The sequence below is a fragment of the Lissotriton helveticus genome, chromosome 5_1, assembly GCF_964261635.1.
Source record: "Lissotriton helveticus chromosome 5_1, aLisHel1.1, whole genome shotgun sequence".
Classification (NCBI taxonomy): Eukaryota; Metazoa; Chordata; class Amphibia; order Caudata; family Salamandridae; genus Lissotriton; species Lissotriton helveticus.
Window position 1 is genome coordinate 1580474120 of NC_136065.1, and position 20886 is coordinate 1580495005.

The window sequence follows — 20886 nt, forward strand, 5'->3', positions numbered from 1 at the left end:
ACCTAGCAATTCCCCCCTTAGAGATGGGGTTGCCTTTACGTGGAGGAGAGAAAGATACAAATAATTGTTTTGTCTTTCTGAAGGTTTTAGTCCTATCTGTGTAGTATAACAGGGCTCTTCTAACATCTAAGGTGTGTAAAGCCCTTTCTGCAACAGAGTCTGGGTTTTGAAAAAACACAGGTAGCTCTACTGACTGGTTAAGGTGAAAAGGAGTAATACCTTTTGCCAGGAATTTTGGATTAGGCCTAAGTACCACTTTGTTAGTATGTATCTGAAAAAATGGTTCTTGTATTGTGAATGCTTGTATTTCGCTAACTCTTCTGAGAGAGGTGATGGCAACAAGGAAAGCAGTTTTCCATGTTAGGAACTGTAATTCACACTTATGTAAAGGCTCGAAAGGGGGTCCCATAAGTCTTGTAAGGACCACGTTTAGGTTCCATACTGGAGCAGGTGGTAACCTAGGTGGGATTATACGTTTTAATCCTTCCATAAAAGCTTTGATCGCAGGTACTCTGAATAGAGATAGATGTTGTCTATTCTGTAAATAGGCTGCTATTGCTGCCAGATGCAGGCGTATGGAAGAATAAGCTCAATTGGACCTTTGTAGGTGTAGAAGGTAGCAAATTATATTTTGGATGGAAACATCCAGTGGATCAATGTGATTATTGTTGCAATATATTGCAAATCTTTTCCACTTAGCGGCATAACACGCTCTGGCAGTGGGTTTTCTAGCTTCTTTAATTATGTTCATACAGTCTGGTGGTAGGTTCAAGTAACCAAACTCTAAGACTTCAGGAGCCAGATCGCCAAATTCAGTTGGCTTGGTTCTGGGTGTCTTATTTCTCCATGGTTCTGTGTTAACAGGGAGGGCGTGAGCTTTAATTTTTTATGTGGAACTAGTGAAAGATCCAGCAGTGTGGTGAACCACGGCTGGCGTGCCTATGTGGGAGCTACTAGTATCAGTTTGAGAAACTGTTGTCTGAGTTTGCGCACTACTAGTGGAATGAGTGGGAGAGGCGTAAAAGCGTACGCAAATCTGCCTGACCAGTTCATCCATATTGCATTCCCCTCCGACTGTGGGTGTGGAAACCTGGTGGCGAAGGTTGGGCATTTTGTATTCTCGTGGGTGGCAAACAGATCTATCTGTGGATGCCCCCACATTTGGAAGAATGGCTGAAGAACTTGTGGATGTATCTCCCATTCGTGAATCTGTTGTGACTGTCGACTCAACAGATCTGCTATCTGATTGTGAATTCCTGGAAGGTGCTCTACTGTCAGGTGTATGTTTTGAGGAATGGCCCATCTCCAAATGTTCTGTGCGAGCTGGGACAGTTGCAGAGTGTGTGTCCCTCCCTGTTTTTGTATATAGTACATGGCTGTCATATTGTCCGTCCGGATTAAGACAGCTTTGTTTTGTACTTGAACTTGAAATGTTTTGAGTGCTAGGAAAATTGCTAGCAGCTCTAGATGGTTGATATGGAACAGTTTTTGTTGGTTGTTCCATTGGCCTTGTGTGGTATAGTGTAAGAGATGGGCTCCCCATCCTGTGAGGGATGCGTCTGTCGTGAGCACTCTCTGTGGAACAGGCTCTAGGAACGACCGTCCCTTTGACAAATTTCTGGTGTTCCACCATTGCAGAGAGTGATATGTATGGCTGTCCACCAACACCAGGTCTGAGAGCTGACCTTGAGCCTGATTCCACTGTTGTGCTAGACATTCTTGTAATGGGCGCATTTGCAGTCTTGCATGTGGAACTATGAAGATGCAAGACGCCATCATGCCTATTAGTCTCATGAAAACTTTGGCTTGGAGAGACTGCTGGTGTTGAAAAGTGGAGACTAAGGTTTGAATGCTCTGTATCCTGGCTGGACTGGGATACGCTAGAGCTGTAGATGTGTCTATGGTAGCTCCTAGATACTGATGAACGTGCGAAGGCTCTACGTGCGACTTGGTGTAGTTTATGGTAAACCCTAAGTCGTGCAATGTCTGAATTGTTTGCTTTGTGTGATGGACACATTGACTGTATGATTTTGCTTTTATGAGCCAGTCGTCTAGATAAGGGAAGACATGTATCAGTTGTCTTCTGAGATGTGCCGCTACTACTGCTAAGCACTTTGTGAACACTCGTGATGCTGTTGTGACCCCAAATGGAAGGACTTTGAATTGATAGTGCTGTCCTTGTATGACAAACCTTAGATACTTCCTGTGAGCACGATGTATAGGAATGTGAAAGTAGGCGTCCTTTAGGTCTAGTGTTGAAAGAAAATCGCCTTGTTTTAGTAGTGGGAGTACTTGCTGCAGAGTGATCATGTGAAAATGATCTGATTGTATGTAATGGTTGAGGGGCCTGAGGTCGAGAATTGGTCTTAGTGTCCCATCCTTCTTGGGAATTAGGAAGTACAAGGAGTAAACTCCTGTTCCTCTAAAGGAACTACTTGAATAGCATCCTTTTGTAGAAGTGCTAGAACTTCTTGTTGAAGTAGAGTAATATGGTGTGTGGACATTGGACGCTGCCTGGGTGGTATGTTTGGGGGGGTTGCTGTGAGTTCTAGGCAGTAGCCATATTGGATAATTTGTCTTACCCACTTGTCTGTTGTGATGGAATTCCAGACAGGTAGGAACTGTGATAATCTGCCCCCCACAGGGGTGGAATGCTGTGGGGGAGGCAGAGGGAAGTCACTGTTTGGGAGTGGAAGAGGAGCGGTTGTTGTTATTACCTCTACCTCTTCCCTTGTTATTATTTCCTCAGTATCTTCCTCTGAAGTAGCTCTTGTTAGAGAAGGTCTGTGTATTTGTTTTAAAAGATGACGTTGTATCTGCGCCGGTTTGCTTAGAGCCTCCTCTATGAAAAGAGCGGCGAAAAGAACTTCTAGTCTGTGTGGATTGTAATGCACCCATAGACTTAGCTGTGTCTGTGTCTTTTTTCATCTTTTCTAGTGTGCTGTCTACTTCCAGCCTGAACAATTGGTTTTGATTGAAGGGCTGGTTCAAGATGGTGGTCTGTACCTCTGTTGTAAACCCTGAAATGCGTAACCAGAGTATAACACTAGTATTGACTGCTCTGGATGCTGTGTCAGCTACATCTAGTGCACATTTAATTGAGGCATTGGATATTAACTTGCCTTCCTGTATGAGCTCTGTTGCCTGATCTTTGTACTGATCTGGGAGGTGCTCCATCAATTTTTCTAATTGGTCGTAGTGAGCCCTGTCATAGCATGAGAGCAGGGCTTGTGTATTTGCTATGCGCAGCAATCCGTTTCCCTGACGCGCCAATAACTTTAGATTCTTTGTCAGGCGGGGGCGTGTCACCAGAGGTCTGGGGATTGGCTCTTTTTCTTGCATTAGACACTACTAAAGAGTCTAGTGGCAGATGTCCCTTAATATAGACTGGATCAGATGGTGCTGGTCTGTATTTCTTTTCTATTCTTGGATTTAATACCCTGCAGCGTACCGGGTCTTTAAATATTTCTGGAGCATGTTTAATGACTCCTTTGATCATAGGTAGTATTTGCGTAGACCTTTGTGACTGCTCAAATGTATCTAGTAAAAAATTCTTATCAATGGCATCAGAGTGCATTGAAACCCCGTGGTAAAGGGCTGCTCTATTTAATAAATGATTAAACCCAATACTATCCTCTGGAGGGGAAGGTGTTGTTGGGAAGGACTGAGGATCAGGAATGTCGGACACATTGTGGGGTGGGAAACCATATATGTTATCCTCTTTAGGATATTCAGGATTGACATCTTCATCTAAAGGATATTCTTGTGGCTCTGGTATGTCATTCCCCCCACCTAGATCATACTCCTCGTCAGTGTGGTGTGATGATGCAGGAGATTGAACAGGAGAAACTGTAGGTTCAATGTAAGGAGGGATAGGAGAGGAAGAAGGTAAAGGAGAGGAAGGGTGCATTGGAGAAGTTGCACAGTCCTTCTTTTTGGCAGGAACCACAGGTAGAAGTGGTGTGTCTGCTGGTCTCTTCTTATAAGGAATAGCCTCTACATGTCCAGTCTTTGGATTGATATAGACTTTCTTTTGTTTAGGATCTGGTCTAAACAGTTCTTCCTCCTCTACAACTTTCTTTGGCGTCGATTTTTTCGGTGCCGATAGGGGTTGTTTTGTGTGTTTTGCTGTAGGAGGCGTTATTGAGTCCCGTGGCAGTTTTCAGTGTCGAAGGTGGTTTCGGCTTAGTAGGAGTCTTTGGTACCGAGGTTGGAGATTTTGGAGTGGAGACAGGTCTTGTTGGCCTTGCGGCGTCGGACTCTGGCTTCCCATCTATATTTCTGGAACCGTAAGGCTTTGGAGTCGGAGCTCTTTTCGGATCCGGTGCATTTTTCGGCTTCGGCACCGATGCCTCTTTTGGTTTGGGTGCCGAAGGCTCTTTTTCTTTGGGCACCGAAGGGCGTTTTGGCTTCGGTGTCGAGGAATCCTTCGGTGCCGAAGGATGTGTGTGCTTCGGTGCCAATGGAAGAGGTGGAATTGGCACATGTGGTTTTGTCGGTGCCGAGGCACCGGAAGGCGTAGTTGTTTTCCTCGGAGCTGAGCCCGAAGGCGGGGCATCGGAGGGGGTATTTCAGTCCCGACTGGGCCCCATGGGCGGAGTGTTGACCGTTGCCTTTGGTTTGGGTAGTGTCTGTTGTACAGGGGCAGGGGTACTCACGGGTTGTCGAGATGGAATGGAGTCGTCTGAGTCCTCTGCCCCGGATATGATCTGGAGATCAGGCGAGTCTTCCTCGGCGACGAGTGGAGCCTCGTCCTCAGAGATGTCTTCGAGTGGATCCTCGTCCTCGGAGACGTCTTCTTCGGCGATCTCCTCCTCAAAGATGGCCTCCGGTGCTGGTGCTGATCTCCTCATCTCGTGTTGACGCGCCCTCCGATCCCGAATGGTCTTCTTCGATCGGAAGGATGCACAAGCTGTGCAGGTCGACTCGTCGTGTTCCGGCGATAGACAGAGGTTGCTGACCTCGTGATGGTCGCTAGGAGGGAACTTTGCTCGACATACCGGTCATCTCTTGAATGGAGTTCTGTCCATGAGCCGTAGGCCGTACGGCGCCTATAGGCCCAACGGCCCGCATCGACGCACCAGGATGTAGTTGATGTCGAAAGTAGTTTATTCGATGCTGATGATATTTTTATAAAGTTGTTTGCGCTTCGAAGTTGCTGGAAAGTCTTTTCTAGCCGGAGCGGAAAACTTTCATCCGAACCCAGTGGCGGAAAAAAACAATCTGAGGATGGAGTCGATGACCATGCGCATTATTGTCCAAGGGAGGAGTCACCTATCTTGTGACTACAAAGACTTCTTCCAAGAAGACAACAACCTGCAATCATCCGAGCCCAACACCAGTTGGCGATCTAATGCACAGTATACGATCTGCAGCTCATATGCCTCGAACATAGTATACCTATGTCTATATATCCATATAGACACAAATACACCTATAAGTCACTCCTATGGCAGGCCTTAACAATCCTGGAGGCAGAGTGCTTGGTTTTATGTGAGAGGGTGTCCTAGCATGAGCTGAGCCCCTCTGCAGCTTTCGGCACCATCTCCTTATAGCTGTTCTGTGATATAGCCATACCATATACTCTTAAGTGCATTATAATCCTCCCGGTTAATGCTAACTTTGGTTTGGCTTTATCAAAACATGTTGTGTAAGGTGTCAAACATGTTGGAATACTACCTACCCACCCGCCAGTTCTGGCGGCGGGGGTAGCATTCCACCCTTCTAGAGGGAGAAGACATGTAGTTACTGGTAAACCCGGTTTATTTATTTTATTTTAAAGTTAAACAGAGCCTCAGCATCACAAAATGGATGCTGCTGCCACAGACACAAGTCTGCCCTCCTGCTGCTGGACGAAACTCCGTCAGGGGAGGCCTGGACAATAGGTTTCCAGTCCAGGGAGGTGCTGGCACCTCTCCAGACAGGCTTTTATGTATTGGGGCAGGGAGGGCTGCATTCAGTGAATGCTTTCCAGACACTGCCTGGGGCACACAAGGTGCTCCATGCATTTCCCAGTTCAAACCGGTTGCTGGGGCGCTCTGCCCCAGCTCTGACGCGAAACTGGACAAAGGGAAAGGGGTGTAACCACCCCCTTCCCAGGTCCACCCATAGGAGGGACCTTAAAGGTAGTCCAGCCCCTAAACTTAGTGTAAGTATAAGAACCCAGTCCCTAGGACTTTAGATTACCCTGGACGAAACTCTGAAACATATATCCTGGACCTTCGACATTACATTTCGACTGGAAGATGGAAGATATCTCCCTTGTGGTCAAGAAGTGACCACCCTGTTCAAACAGGCACCAACAGCAACTTTGCTGGTCTGCATTTTCGAGGCTCCCACCGGATCCTGAAGAATCTGCGACACAGGACACGGACTTCCAGACATCTCTGACCCCGACCTTCGCTCACAGCAAAGCTGAGACCCGTGGCGGACACGAGAGACGTGGGACCGGAACTCCTGGACATCCTGCATTTTGCAAGCTGCACCTACTTCACGAGGTATCTCGAAGTTGTGCATTGGGGTGCTTGAAGCCCCAGACCCGAGCACCATTTGCACCAAAGCTCAGAGGTCCCCACTCCACGAGTGACCCATGGGCCCCGCTTTTGCATTTCAGCTCAACACGTCTTCGTTTTCACGGTTCCTTGCCTGTTGGCTAGTAAGCCCCCCTAAACCCTTTCTTTGAGTCTAACTTGCTTTCCTGGTTGCTCCAGGCTTGCTCCAACTTCCCTGCAAAGGAGAAGTTCCTCAGACCGTGCTGGCCTGCACCGAAGCCCATCTCGACTACCTGCGTGGGTTGCGTTTGCCAAGGCTTGTTGGGTCCAGTCCGGATACGAACACCGCAGTCAACTAGATCCTTTGTGGGACAGCTCGAATCCAGCTCCTGGTCGTCGTCGACGCCTCCTGGTCCTCGTGGCTGAAGAGACAAGCTTCACCTCCTCACCTGAAATCACCCGACATTTGGTGGCATCTTCCTATCGCTGCCCTGGTCACTGGCAAGTGACCCAGACTCTGTTCCTTCTGCTTTCAGGTTCTACCGATCTTCGATCCACCCTTGGATCCACCCGGACACTTTTCCTCTGGTCGCCTTCAGCACTTCTTTGCAGATCTCCATTGAAATCGACGACGAAACCCGACACCAAAAGAGACCTATGCACCCGGTTTCCGTGGGTGAGGTAACACGAGTACTCTGGTAGTCTCGAGGGTATTGGCTCTCCTGGTAAGTCAGAAAGGGTTCCATCGTAGTTTATTTAGAAGTGTCCTTAAATTGTAAATTTGCAACTTGTTCATTTCCCATAGAAAGTCAATGGTAACCCGCGGCTGTGTTTAGTCACTGCACGCGGCTCCCGTGGGCCTCCTACTTCCTAACCTTTGGTTGTTTAGAGTAGCCCCAGCGATTCCACAGGCCCCAGGCCTGCTTTCTAATTCTCACGTGGTTCTTATACGACTATTTAAGTATATGGTTTGTGAGGCCCATAGGGCATAACGTATACTGTGCAACTTATAGTATGCTAATTGAGTAACTTGTATTGTACTTTTACCTCTGACCTCATAAAGAGTGCAGAGGGGTTGTGTTTAGAATAAATACATATATATTTGATATATACCTTGTGTGGTGTGCTTTCATTTGGTACTCAAGGGATTATAATTGGTAAAACAACTCGCTTAATTCACTCACTGAAGTCTTAGCCTGAAGACTGCTCGTCACTGCTATCCCTAGGATAGCTTTCTATAAGGTTGACTTTACATCCACCATCAATAAGGGTCGATTAGACTGGTGCAAGGTGTCCACCAGAACTAGTGGACATCATATGCCAGGCTAACTTCTCACAAAGAGAATGAAGGCTTCTCTTTTTTAGAGGAAGAGTGGCCAGCCTCTGAGTGAGATTTTTTCAGGGTCTTACTCTGTCTCTCAGGGGATCTCCAGATCTATCCCTCTTCTTGGCCTGAGGGGTGGACTGCCTTCATCTCCAGAAACCACCTCCGATGTAGCTTTCAGCTTTTCCAGCCAAACCAAAAGTCTTCGGTCTTGGCAGGGAAGGTTCTAGAGATCCTGCAATCCTTGACCTTGTGAGCTGGATAAAGGCAATATATACATTCTTTATGTGGATCCTTAAAATGTAATCTTTTCTTCCCACATTAAGAGCAAGGCAAAAACAAGCTTTTCTTTGAAGAGTCAGACATATCTACTCACAAAGGTAGCTAAAGTAAGGAAAACTGAGCGGAGCTCATGGAGACTCCCTGTCACACGAGATGCGGTAGAAAATCTGAGGGTTCGCCTCTCTGTGGAAGGTTCTAAGAGGGTGCTGCAGCCTGATTGGCTGTGTTCCAAGTTTGGTTATTTTTGCAAAAGGACTAAGATAGGCTAATGTAGTGACTTTGCTGTCCACAGTAGCCTATTGTATAATCTTATTATGACTGTAATGTATATGTTTGGTTATACCGCAAGACTTCAACCTCGTCGGCGGGGATGATTCTAAGCATGTGAATCTATGAAAGATACCCCAATACTGGATAATTTGGTACATCGGTTGGAGTGGGCGTGTCTAGGCTTTGAAGCTTGGTGCCCTATGTTGAAGGCGAATCTGGAGCCAAGATGGGCATTTTGTGTCGAGCAGTCTCAGGTACAGTGTTCAGTGCCACCTGCAGAGGTCTTTCCTGCACAGTCTCTGGACTTATAGCCTGGGTCTCTGGACACCAGTGCTTACCGTAGAGTCAAAATCCCTTTCGAGGCTGAGCCCAGAGGGTCCTCTGATGGTGTGGAGGTCTTTGGTGCAGTCTGTTGCTTGGGTGCAGGTTTCACTGATAACCTTGGAGATGCTCCTCTCTGTTGTCCAAATCCTCTGCAAGTACTGTTTCTGGGCTCAGAGATGCTTGTTCAGCAGGATTACTGGATGGACCTCCCCTCCATCAAAGTGAATTCCCTCAACCTCCTTGACATTGGGGGCAGTTGATGGCTCTGTAGAGCTTCTGCGCAGCATTTTATAGTGTAACCACCGATATCCCATCCAGGGAAATTCATGGTCCTCTTATTTTCAAAGGCCTGGCACACTGAACTATTTGATTCCTCATGGTACCTCAGTAAGCTGAGATTACAGACGCTGTTTCAGCTTCACCAGGGGAACTTATTGTTGCACTAGCGGGAAAATGTCCCTTCCCATGAGTCATGCATATGACCTTGCGGCAAAAGGAAAATGCTACTTACCAGTATGTTATTATTATTATTATTATTATGCGTTCTTATATAGCGCTCGATTACCCATAGGCATCTCGGCGCTTGCCTTGGGAACCCGTCCTGGCTTATCCCTGTGAGATACCCGAACTGGGCATCCCCAAGGTGAAAGCCAGGCATCCCGCCGCGGGGGGGCCGTAGTGGAGATTAAGCAAGCTAATGCCCAGAGCTGCAGAGTGTGAACCCGTGACTCGAGTAGGCACCGAAACGAGAATTATCGAGTCCATGGATATTTGGGCTCAAGACCCTGCCGCGTCGGGAATTGAACCCTGGTCCCGGGTCTGACCTCTGCTTCAGGGTCTGCCTCCTCTAACCAGTGAGCCACACTTCTCCACTAAAATGCATGCAAATCACGGAAAATGCTACTTACCAGTATGCATCTGTTCTTGGCATGTAGGGCTGCAGAACCACACACTTTTGCATTAGATCACCATCTGGTGGTGGGCCCGGATGATTACACTTTGTTGTTGTCTTGGAAGAGTCTTTGTCTGCTAGGTGACTCCTCCCTTAGACCGTAGTGGGCATGGGCATCGACTCCATCCCCAGATTGTTTTCGCCATTGGGCAAATGATGGAGTTGTATCATTACAGATAAGGATGACCATGTATTGTGTATCTAAATAAGATAATACTGGAACAGATATAGGCAGCCGGGGAGGAGGGTGGGCGTGTGTGGTTCTGCAGCCCTACATGCCAAGAACAGATGCATACTGGTAAGTAGCATTTTCCGTTCAAGGCATATGGGCTGCTACCACACACTTTTGCATAGATAGCACAGCAGTTTCTCCCTTAGCGGCAGTCACTCACATCTGTTGCAGTAGTTTGAAATAATGTCTTTAGTACAGCCTGGCCCACACTTGCTTGTTGTTTTGTCTGCACATCTACACAGTAGTGTTTTGTAAATGTGTGCGTAGTAGACCATGTAGCTGCTTTACAGATATCATCTAATGGTATGTTTCCTAAGAATGCCATAGATGCTCCTATCTTGCGGGTAGAATGAGCCCTAGGAGGAATGGATAAAGTGTGTTTCGCTTTTTGGTAGCAAATTTAAATACACTTAACAATCCATCTGGCGATGCCTGATTTAGAAATTGGATTGCCTTTATGTGGAGGTGAAAAGGACACAAACAGTTGTTTAGTTTTACGAAAAGGTTTTGTCCTATCTATGTAGTATAGAATCGCTCTCTTTACATCTAGTGTGTGAAAAGCCCTTTCTGCAACTGTTTGCGGTTGTGGAAAAAATACCGGCAACTCAATGGATTGGTTGAGATGGAACGGTGAAATTACTTTCGGCAAAAACTTTGGATTTGTCTTGAGAACCACTTTATTATGATGCAGTTGTATAAATGGTTCTTGAATTGTTAATGCCTGGATCTCACTCACTCTTCTTAGTAATGTGACTGCTACTAAAAAAGCAACCTTCCATGTAAGAAACTGTAACTCACACCTATGCAGTGGTTCAAAGGGTGGACCCATTAGTCTTGTAAGAACAATATTTAAATTCCATACTGGAGAAGGTGGTATTCTTGGAGGAATTATTCGTTTAAGTCCTTCCATGAACGCTTTTATTGCAGGTACTCTAAACAAGGACAAATGTTGTCTGTTTTGTAGATATGCCGCTATAGCAGCAAGATGTAATCTAATTGAAGAGTATGCTAAATTAGATTTTTGCAGATGTAAGAGATAGCATATGATGTTTTGTATAGAAACATCTACCGGGTTCACGTTGTTATCTGTGCAATAGACAACAAATCGTTTCCATTTTGCTGCATAATATCCACTAGTGGTAGGACGTCTTGCCTCTTTAATGACAGCCATGCAATCAGGAGGTAAATTTAGATATCCAAACTCTAAGACCTCAGGAGCCAAATCGCTAGATTGAGCTGCATTGGGTCTGGATGCATAATCTCTCCATGGTTCTGTGTTAGCAGATGTGGGGAGAGTTTTAGTTTGTGATGTGGTACTACAGAGAGCTGCAGTAGCGTTGTGTACCACGGCTGTCTTGCTCACGTTGGTGCTATTAGAATCAATGTGAGAGAATGTTGCCTTAGTTTCCGTACCACTAATGGAATTAGTGGGAGAGGGGGAAAAGCGTACGCAAATTTGTTTGATCAGTTCATCCATACCGCATTGCCTTTGGATAATGGTTGTGGGTATCTTGCGGCGAAGCTTAGGCATTTGGAGTTGCTTTATGTGGCAAACAGATCTATCTCTGGTTGTCTCCACATTTGAAAAAATGGCCGAAGAACCTGAGTATGCAGCTCCCATTCGTGTATCTGTTGTCTCTGACGACTTAACAGATCTGCCAATTGATTGTGAACTCCTGGTAGATGTTCTGCTAACAGATAAATGTTTTGAGGAATGGCCCATCTCCAAATGCTCTGCGCCAGCCGGGAGAGCTGCAGGAGTGTGTTCCTCCTTGCTTTTAAATGTAATACATTGCTGTCATATTGTCCGTCCGGACTAGTACAGCTTTGTTTGATATGTAATGTTGGAATGATTTTAGAGCTTGAAAGATTGCTAGTAACTCCAGATAATTTATGTGGACTACCTTTTGTTTTATTGTCCACGTACCTTGTACTGTGTGACTTTGTAAGTGCGCTCCCCATCCCGTGAGAGATGCGTCTGTGGTCAGTATTATCTGTGGTACTGGCTCTATAAACGGCCGGCCCTTTGAAAGGTTTTTGTTGTTCCACCATTGCAGAGAGCGATGCGTTCGGTCGTCTACCACCACCAGATCTGTTATTTCTTGTCGAGCCTGATTCCACTGACCTGCCAAGCATTCTTGTATGGGGCGCATTTGTAGTCTTGCGTATAGTACTATGAAAATGCAAGATGCCATCATTCCTACTAACTGCATAAACGCTCAAGCTTGTAGTGAGTGTTGTGCTTGGAATGTTTTGATGAGATTCTGCATCGCTTGTATTTTCAGTAAGTTGGGGTACGCTATTGCCTTGGAGGAATCTATTGTGGCACCTAGGTACTGCTGAGATAGAGACGGTTGTAGATGTGATTTCTTTAGATTCACTGTAAACCCAACTTGTGCAGCAGGCAGATTGTTTGATGCGTGTGTTGTACGCATTGGTTGAATGACTTGGATTTTATTAGCCAGTCGTCTAGATATGGGAATACATGAATGTTGTCCCTTCTTAAGTGTGCTGCTACTACTGCTAGCCACTTTGTGAATACTCGAGGTGCTGTTGTCATTCCGAAGGGGAGCACCTTGAATTGGTAGTGCTGACCTTCTAGCACGAACCTTAGGTACTTTCTGTGAAACTGATGAATGGGAATGTGGAAGTAGGTGTCCTTGATGTTTAATGTGGCAGAGAAGTCGCCTTTCTCTAGGAACGGTAAAACTTGTTGTAATGTGACCATATGAAAATGGTCTGAGTGTATGTACTGGTTTAGGGGTTTTAGATCTAGAATTGGTCTGAGAGACCCGTCCTTTTTGGGTATGAGAAAATAAAGGGAGTAAACTCCTGTGTTTTGATGTTGCTTTGGTACTGGTTCTATTGCATTCTTTTGCAGTAGTGCTTCCACCTCTTGCCTTAATAGTAAGAGGTGTTCTTGTGACATAGGACGTTGTCTTGGTGGTATTGTTGGAGGAGTGGAAGTGAGCTCCAGGCGATAACCTGACTGAATTATTTGTGTCAGCCACCTGTCTGTGGTGATGGAGTTCCAGACAGGTAGGAACTGTTGTAATCTTCCCCCGACCGGAGTGAAATGGTCTGGGGGGATGGAAGGGAAGTCACTGTTTGGGAGTAGAGGCATTGCGATTGTTGTTGCCTCTGTCTCTGCCCTTATTGTTGTTTCCTCTATACCCTCCTCTATAGTATCCCTTACTGGGTGAGGTTTGGTTGGGTTATTTGTAAGTAGAGGAGGTGTTTTCAGTTTGGAAACCCTTTGATGCGCCTCTATACGAGGAGCGACGAAAGGAAGGTCTATGGGCTTGTGTTTGTAAAGCTCCCATTGATTTTGTGGTATCCGTATCTTTCTTCATCTTTTCTAGTGCACTGTCTACATTTGGACCGAAAAGATGTTGTTGGTCAAATGGTTGGTTTAATATACTGGCTTGTACTTCTGGTTTGAAGCCAGAGATTCTTATCCATGCATGTCTACGCAACAATACCCCTGTATTTACTGCTCTAGATGCTGTGTCTGCAGTGTCTAGAGCGCATCTTATGGCGGTATTAGTTATAACTTTTCCCTCTTGTATTAAATCAGCAGCCCTAGCCTTATATTGTTCTGGCAGGTGTTGCATGAGTGACTCTAGCTCATCACAATGAGCTCTGTCATATCTTGCTAATAGAGCTTGAGTGTTGGCAATCCTCCATATATTGGCAGCTTGTGATAGTGTGCATTTCCCTGAAGCATCTAAAAGCTTTGATTCTTTGTCAGGGGGTGGAGCATCCCCTGTTGTGTGCGAGTTGGCTCTTTTTCTCGCATTTGACACTACCAGTGAGTCTAGTGGCAGCTGCCCCTTAATGTATGCAGGATCAGAGGGAGCCGCTTTATATTTCTTTTCCAGTCTGGGGTTAATTACCCTGGCCCTGACTGGGTCTTTAAATATTTCTGGTGCATGCCTTAACACTCCATTAAGTATTGGAAGTGTGGTAGTGGTTTTATGTGACGTTAACAGTGTATCCGTAAGAAAATCCTCTTCTATTGGATCTGTATGCAGGTCTACACCATGAAAAGTAGCTGCTCTATGGATGAGTTGTGTGAACCCAATGGTGTCATCTGGTGGAGATGGCCTAGACGGGTGTGCCTCGTCTTGTGGTAGATCTGGTGCATTGTAATCTTCCCATGGGTCACCTGATGATCCAGCCATATCATCTGGGTCATTAATGTCATCTATTTGCTGATAACTTTGTTGTGAGTATGTATCCCCATAATCCTCTTCTTGTAGTATTATACTATGTGTGCTAGCTGGTGAGTGTACAGGAGAAATATCTGCTAGTATTTATAGTTCTGGTGAAGGGAGTCTTGTAGGGGAAGTCTGAACATGCTTCTTTGGAGGAACAGGAGATGGTTTAGGACAGCCCATTTTCCTCTTTTTAGGCACTGTGTTTGGATGAATTTTTAGAGTCTTTTGCCTTACATCAGGCTGGAAAAGCTCTTCTATAGGTAAATCCTTTTTCGGGGCCGATTTATGTGGTTTGGACCCTCAGGCCTAGTTTGTTTTCACAGTGTCTATTGTCTTGGAAACAGGTCTTGATTTCGGTTACGAAGACTTTTCTATCTTTTTCTTTGGATCTGTGCTTTTTGGATCCAAAGCTTTGGCTGCGGAGTGTTTAGACTCGTCCGCTTTTGGTGCCGAGAGTGTTTTGGTATGGAAACCGCTTTTGGGTCCGCTTTTTTAGTTACCGGAGTCGTCTTTGTTTCGGTAACTTTTGGAACGTCTTTCGGTGCCGAACTTGGTTTCGGAATCTCTTTCGGTGCCGAACTTGGTTTCAGTTCGGTAACTTTCGGCATTGATGGGCGTGTCGGTGCCAGTGTTAACTTCGGCTTAAGCACTTTCTGCCTTTCGGGACCGACAGTCTGACTCGAGCCCTAGCTGACTGGAAGCTTTTTACTACTCTTCGCTGCCGAGCCCGAAGGCGGGGCGTCGGAATGTTTCGATCGGTGCGCACCCGGACCCGAAGGCAGGGGTGGAACCAAAGCCTGTCCCGGTATGGGGGGGTGAACAGGGTCGACGCTCTTACTCACGACCTGTTGACCAGCTGGAAGAAGATCATCATCTTCGGATCGATCCTCTTCACCAGAACCTGACTCTGCTTCGGAGGCGACGTCTTCTTGCTGTTCTTCGACTTCTACCTCGATCGGCGCCTGGTCTATGATGAGGCCTGGTGTCGACAAGGATGACTGCTCCATAGCTCTTCGAGCTCAACGGTCCCTGATAGTCTTCTTGGACCGGAACGAAGCACAGGCCTCACAGTCTTGACTCTCGTGCTCCGGATACAAGCACAGGTTGCAAACCTCATGCAGGTCGGTGTGGGGAAACTTGTGTCCACACTGAGGGCACTTCTTGAACGGTGTTCCTTCCATGAGCCAAAGGCCCAGTGGCGCAGGTGGGCCCAACGGCCCCGATGAGCGCTGGAATGGAGAAGTGGATCCTCTCTTCGACGCGGGCGACCGGAATCAGTGTCGAAGACGATATTGATGTTTTAGTTGATTTATGGATTCGAAAAGAGATCGGTAACGGGACCGAACGATGAACACATCCGAGCCCGATGGCGGAAAAAAAAAATCTGAGGATGGAGTCGATGCCCATGCGCACTACGGTCTAAGGGAGGAGTCACCTAGCAGACAAAGACTCTTCCAAGACAACAGAACAAGTTACTTACCTTCGGTAACGCTTTTTCTGGTAGATACTATATCTGCCTGTGGATTCCTCACCTTGTGAATATCCCCTTGCGTCAGCAACATTCGGAAATTCTTTTGTAGCTTCGCGCCGACGTGGATCCGGACGTCACAGAGGCACGTCATCGCACGCAACTCCGCTGACGTCACCGACGCCTACAATAGGCCCACGCCGGCGTGATGACATCAGTTCCCTTTTTTCCGTGCCTTCGAGGCACACGGACGGACCGATGACAGTAGACATATACACAGTATACGCAGTATAGAAATCAAGGTAACACACACAGTGTGAAGCAAATGCAATAAAACATTTGAAATAGACCAATCCTTGACCATAAAATAATACATTATATAAACCACTGGCATAGAAGAGTGGACAACGGGGAGGCGGGTGGGTCAGTGAGGAATCCACAGGCAGATATAGTATCTACCAGAAAAAGCGTTACCGAAGGTAAGTAACTTGTTCTTCTGATAGATACATCTGCCGTGTGGATTCCTCACCTTGTGAATAGAGTCCCACAGCAGTCCCCACTCCCGGAGGAGGGTGTCCACTCTTCTAAACCAGGAAATCCTGAAGGACAGAGCACGCAAAGTGACCCTCCCTTCTCACTTCGGAATCCAAGCAGTAATGCTTCGCGAAAGTGTGGAGGGAAGACCAAGTTGCCGCTCTACAAATATCCTCAACAGGCACACCTCTAGCCAACGCTGAGGTCGAAGACTTAGCTCTAGTTGAATGAGCCCTTATACCCTCTGGTGGGTCCTTACCGGCCAAAGAGTAGCAGATCTTAATGCAGAGGACGATCCATCTCGACAAAGTCCTCTTATGGACCGCTCTTCCTTTCTTGCAGCCAGCAAAGCCAACGAAGAGCTGGTCGTCCACTCGACAGTCTTTAGTCCTGTCCAAGTCTTGGGGTCAAGACGGTGTAATCTCACTTCCTCCTTGGAAGGGTGTGGGGGAGGATAAAAGGTAGGAAGGGTAATGGATTGACCAAGGTGGAAAGGAGTCACCACCTTTGGCAGAAAAGCAGCCCTGGTCCTAAGAACCATTCGTTCAGCATGAATGGTCAGGAATGGGGGCTTGGAACTAAGAGCTTGAAGCTCACTTACCCTCCTTGCCGAGGTGATTGCAACGAGAAAAACCGTTTTGAAAGTCAGAAGCCTCATGTGACATTTGTGAAGAGGCTCAAAAGGAGCACCCATAAAAAATGTCAAAACTAGATTCAAATCCCACTGAGGCACAATAAAAGGTGTAGGAGGGAACCTATTAGTGAGGCCCTTCAAAAACCTTAAAACAATGGGAGACTTAAAAAGAGAAGGCTGGTCAAGCAAACAGATAAAGGCCGACAGCGCAGAAAGATAACCCTTCACCGTGGCAACAGCAAGCCCCTGCTGAGCCAGAGAAAGGGCAAACTGGAGCACATCAGATAAATGGGACCTCAAAGGGTCTATAGATTTCTCCCTGCACCAAGCAACAAATTTAGACCACCTATAAGAATAGATGGACTTAGTGGAGTCACGCCTGGCCGACAAGATGACATCCACCACATCGTGAGGGAGAGAAAAAGAAATCAGGTTGCCCCGCTCAATCTCCAGGCATGAAGGTGTAAGGTCTGGAGGTGGGGGTGTAGAACCTGCCCCTCCATCTGAGAGAGGAGATCTGCCCTGTGAGGGAGACGGAGCGGTGGGTGAGAGGAGAGGTGGAGAAGGTCCGAATACCACACCCTTCTTGGCCAATCCGGGGCGATCAATATGACTTGGGCCCGGTCTTGGCGAATCTTCCTCAGAACCCGAGGAATCAAGGGTATGGGAGGAAACGCGTAAAGGAGTTGATTCCCCCAACTCAACTGAAACGCGTCCCCCAAGTCTCCTTGCAACGGATACTGGAGACTGCAGAATGACAGGCAGTGAGCATTCTCGCGAGTGGCGAACAGGTCCACCCGAGGAGCCCCCCACATCCGAAAGATGTCGTGAACTACCTCTGGGTGAAGCCTCCACTCGTGATCGGCAGAGAACTGCCGACTGAGACTGTCTGCACGAACGTTCAGAACCCCGGCCAGATGACTTGCCATCAGACAAATCCGATGGTCCTGAACCCAGGACCAGAGGCGCAGAGCCTCCTTGCAGAGACACTGCAACCCTACTCCTCCCTGCTTGTTGACGTACCACATCGCGGTCGTGTTGTCCGTCAGAACCTGGACTGACTGACCGCGAAGGGAAGGGAGGAAGGCCTTGAGCGCCAAACGTATCGCCCGCAATTCTAGAAGGTTGATGTGAAGCAACCTTTCCTCTGGAGACCAAAGACCTTTGACCTCCAGATCCCCCAGATGAGCACCCCACCCTAGAGTGGATGCATCCGATATCACTGTGGCCACTGATGGAGGAAGTTGAAAAGGCTTTCCTTGAGACAGATTGCCTTCCACGCTCCACCAAAACAGATCCGCTGCAGTTTCTCTGGAGATCTTCACTGACTCCCTGAGATCTCCGTTGTGTTGATACCACTGCCTGCGGAGGCACCACTGGAGTGCCCTCATGTGCCAGCGTGCATGGTTGACCAACAGAATGCATGAAGCCATCAGACCGAGCAGGCGAAGAACCTTCAGGACTGGAACGACCGCTCCATTGAAAAATATAGGAATCATCTCCTGTATGTCGCGAATTCTTTGAGGAGGAGGGAATGCGCGACACACAGTAGTGTCCAGTACCGCACCTATGAACAGGTTGCGCTGTGAGGGCACCAGGTGAGACTTGGGTACATTTATCGAAAAACCCAACCTGTGCAACAACAGAGTTGTCTCTTGCAGATGATGGAGCACCTTCTCCGGCGACTCCGCTTTGATCAGCCAGTCGTCTAGATACGGAAACACATGAATCCCCGATCTCCTGAGATGAGCTGCCACCACTGCCATCACCTTGGTGAAGACTCGAGGAGCAGTAGTAAGACCAAACGGAAGGACCACAAACTGGTAGTGCTGTGACCCAACCGTGAAACGGAGATACTTTCTGTGCGACTTCAAGATGGGAATATGAAAATACGCATCCTGCAAGTCGATTGACACCATCCAGTCTTCTTCCAGCAGCGCTTGAAGAACCTGTGCAAGAGTGAGCATTTTGAACTTTTCCTGCCTCAGGTAAAGGTTCAAAATCCTGAGGTCCAGGATTGGCCAAAGCCTGCCATCTTTCTTGGGAATCAGGAAATACCGGGAGTAGCACCCCTGACCCCTTTCCTGCTCTGGAACCACCTCTATCGCACCTTTTCGGAACAGTGCCAGGACCTCTTCCTGCAGGAGAAGCAGGTGGTCTTCCGAACAATAACCCTGGCAAGGAGGGTAATTGGGAGGGAATTCCTGGAAAGGAAGTTCATACCCATTCACAAGATTGAGAACCCAAAGATCCGATGTTATTAATTCCCAATCTTGTAGAAAATGTGTAAGCCGACCCCCCACTGGGCCCACATGATCCAGAATGGCGGATCTAGGGCTGCTTTGCTGCGTTGGCAGGGGGTTGGGAAGGAGAGGAGGAGGAGGAGGAGGAAGCTTGACGACCTCTAGGGCGGGATCTTTGTCTGCCCCTGTACGACTTGTACAGTGTATTCTGCTGCTGCTGAGGCTACTGCTGGGACGATGTAAGACCGAAAGGAAGATCGACCAAATCCCCTGAAACGTCTTCCGGTAGAACCCCTGGACTGAAGACCCAAAGATTTTGCAGTGGCCCTACTGTCCTTAAAACGCTCCAAGGCAGTATTAGCCTTCTTACCAAACAACCCTGATCCATCAAACGGCAAGTCCATCAAGGCAGATTGGACGTCTGCAGAGAATTCTGAAGATTTGAGCCAGGCAGCCCTCCTAGTGGCCACGGAGGAACCCATGACCCTTGCCACTGAATCAGCAGTGTCCAGACCACTCTGAATGACCTGTCTCGCAGCTGCTTGAGTGTCCAATACCACTTCCTGAAAATCCTTCCTGTCATCCTCAGGGACTTTCGGAATCAACTGCTTGACAGAATCCATCAAAGCATGGATATACCTTCCCATCAGACACGTAGCATTGGTTGACTTTAATGCCATACTGGCTGATGAGAAAACCTTCTTGGCACTTTGGTCTTGCTTCCTGGATTCCTTATCTCCAGGAACTTGTGGAAAAGCACCAGCAGATTTCTTTGAGCAAGCAGCCTGTATCACCAAACTCTCAGGAAGAGGATGTGAAGATAAAAATGCAGGGTCCTCTGGTGCAGCTCTATATCTCCTGGCCACTGTTCTAGAAACTGCAGGAGCAGATAAGGGTTTCTTCCAGACCTCATAAATAGGCTCAGACAAGGCCTCGTTGAAGGGCAACATAGGTTCAATGATAGATGAGGGTGAATGAAGCACCTCAGTCAAAATATTAGGCTTATAATCAGCAGTGGGCAGAGTAATATTCAATAGACTCGCTGCTTTCTTAATGACAGTGTGATAAGGTATCACATCCTTTGATGGAACATTTGACACAGAAGCCAATTCCCATTCAGGTGATAGTTCAAGCCCACTGGCTTCACACAAATCCTCAAACGGATCCTCAGAATCCTGCAACTCTCCTTCTTCAGTATCTGAATACCCATATTTCTCTTCTTCCAGAAGTCTCTGGGCCTTTCTCCAAGATCTTTCTTTCACCACAGAAGCCAATGGATCCGGAATCGACTCCGACGGGGTCGGTGCCGGCGTCGAACCCGAAGTCGGACGGGGTCTATCCGCACGAGGTCGGGCAGAATCCTGCCTCGGAGTCGCAGGTATCGGCGTCGATGGGATCGGCGTCGATGGCACCGGCGTCGTGCGCTTCGGCGTCGACGACACCGGCGGTGTCGGGAAATGCCAATGCGGTGGTATAGCCGGCATAAAAGGCATGAAGGGTGCAGGGGCGTAAGCCTGAGGAACCCCTAAGTTAAAGGCCATGGGACCCGTGGGACCAACAGGTGCACCAGACGGGAACATTGCCCTGGAATAGACACCAAACATGGCGTTCAGGAACTGAGAAGGATCCTGACCTGGAGTCGGAAACTCAGGATATGGACCTCGTGGCTGTTCCTGAGGAGGCGGAGTCGATACGACGTCGACCTCTTCATCGGGTGCCGGAACCGGAGTCGACGAACCCTCAGGTACTGGAACTTCGGCTCCACCAGCCCCCTGCTCCTCACCTTCATCCTCCTGACCAGAAGGATTGGATGGACACGGAGAATGGACCTGTTTCTGAGATTCGGGTGAACCCGGATGCGAAGCCTCATCATGTTCCGATTCTGAAATCTCCACTTCTCTACTCAGAAGTT

At 47.6% G+C, this 20886-nt stretch overlaps 1 protein-coding gene across 1 annotated transcript; it reads right to left on the minus strand.

The window, feature by feature from the left end:
- Positions 1-13090: 13090 nt before the first annotated feature.
- LOC144752701 (uncharacterized) lies at positions 13091-14059 on the minus strand. Its single transcript, XM_078640566.1, has one exon. The coding sequence runs from the start codon at positions 14057-14059 to the stop codon at positions 13091-13093; it is 969 nt and encodes a 322-aa protein (XP_078496692.1).
- Between the last annotated feature and the right edge of the window lie 6827 nt (positions 14060-20886).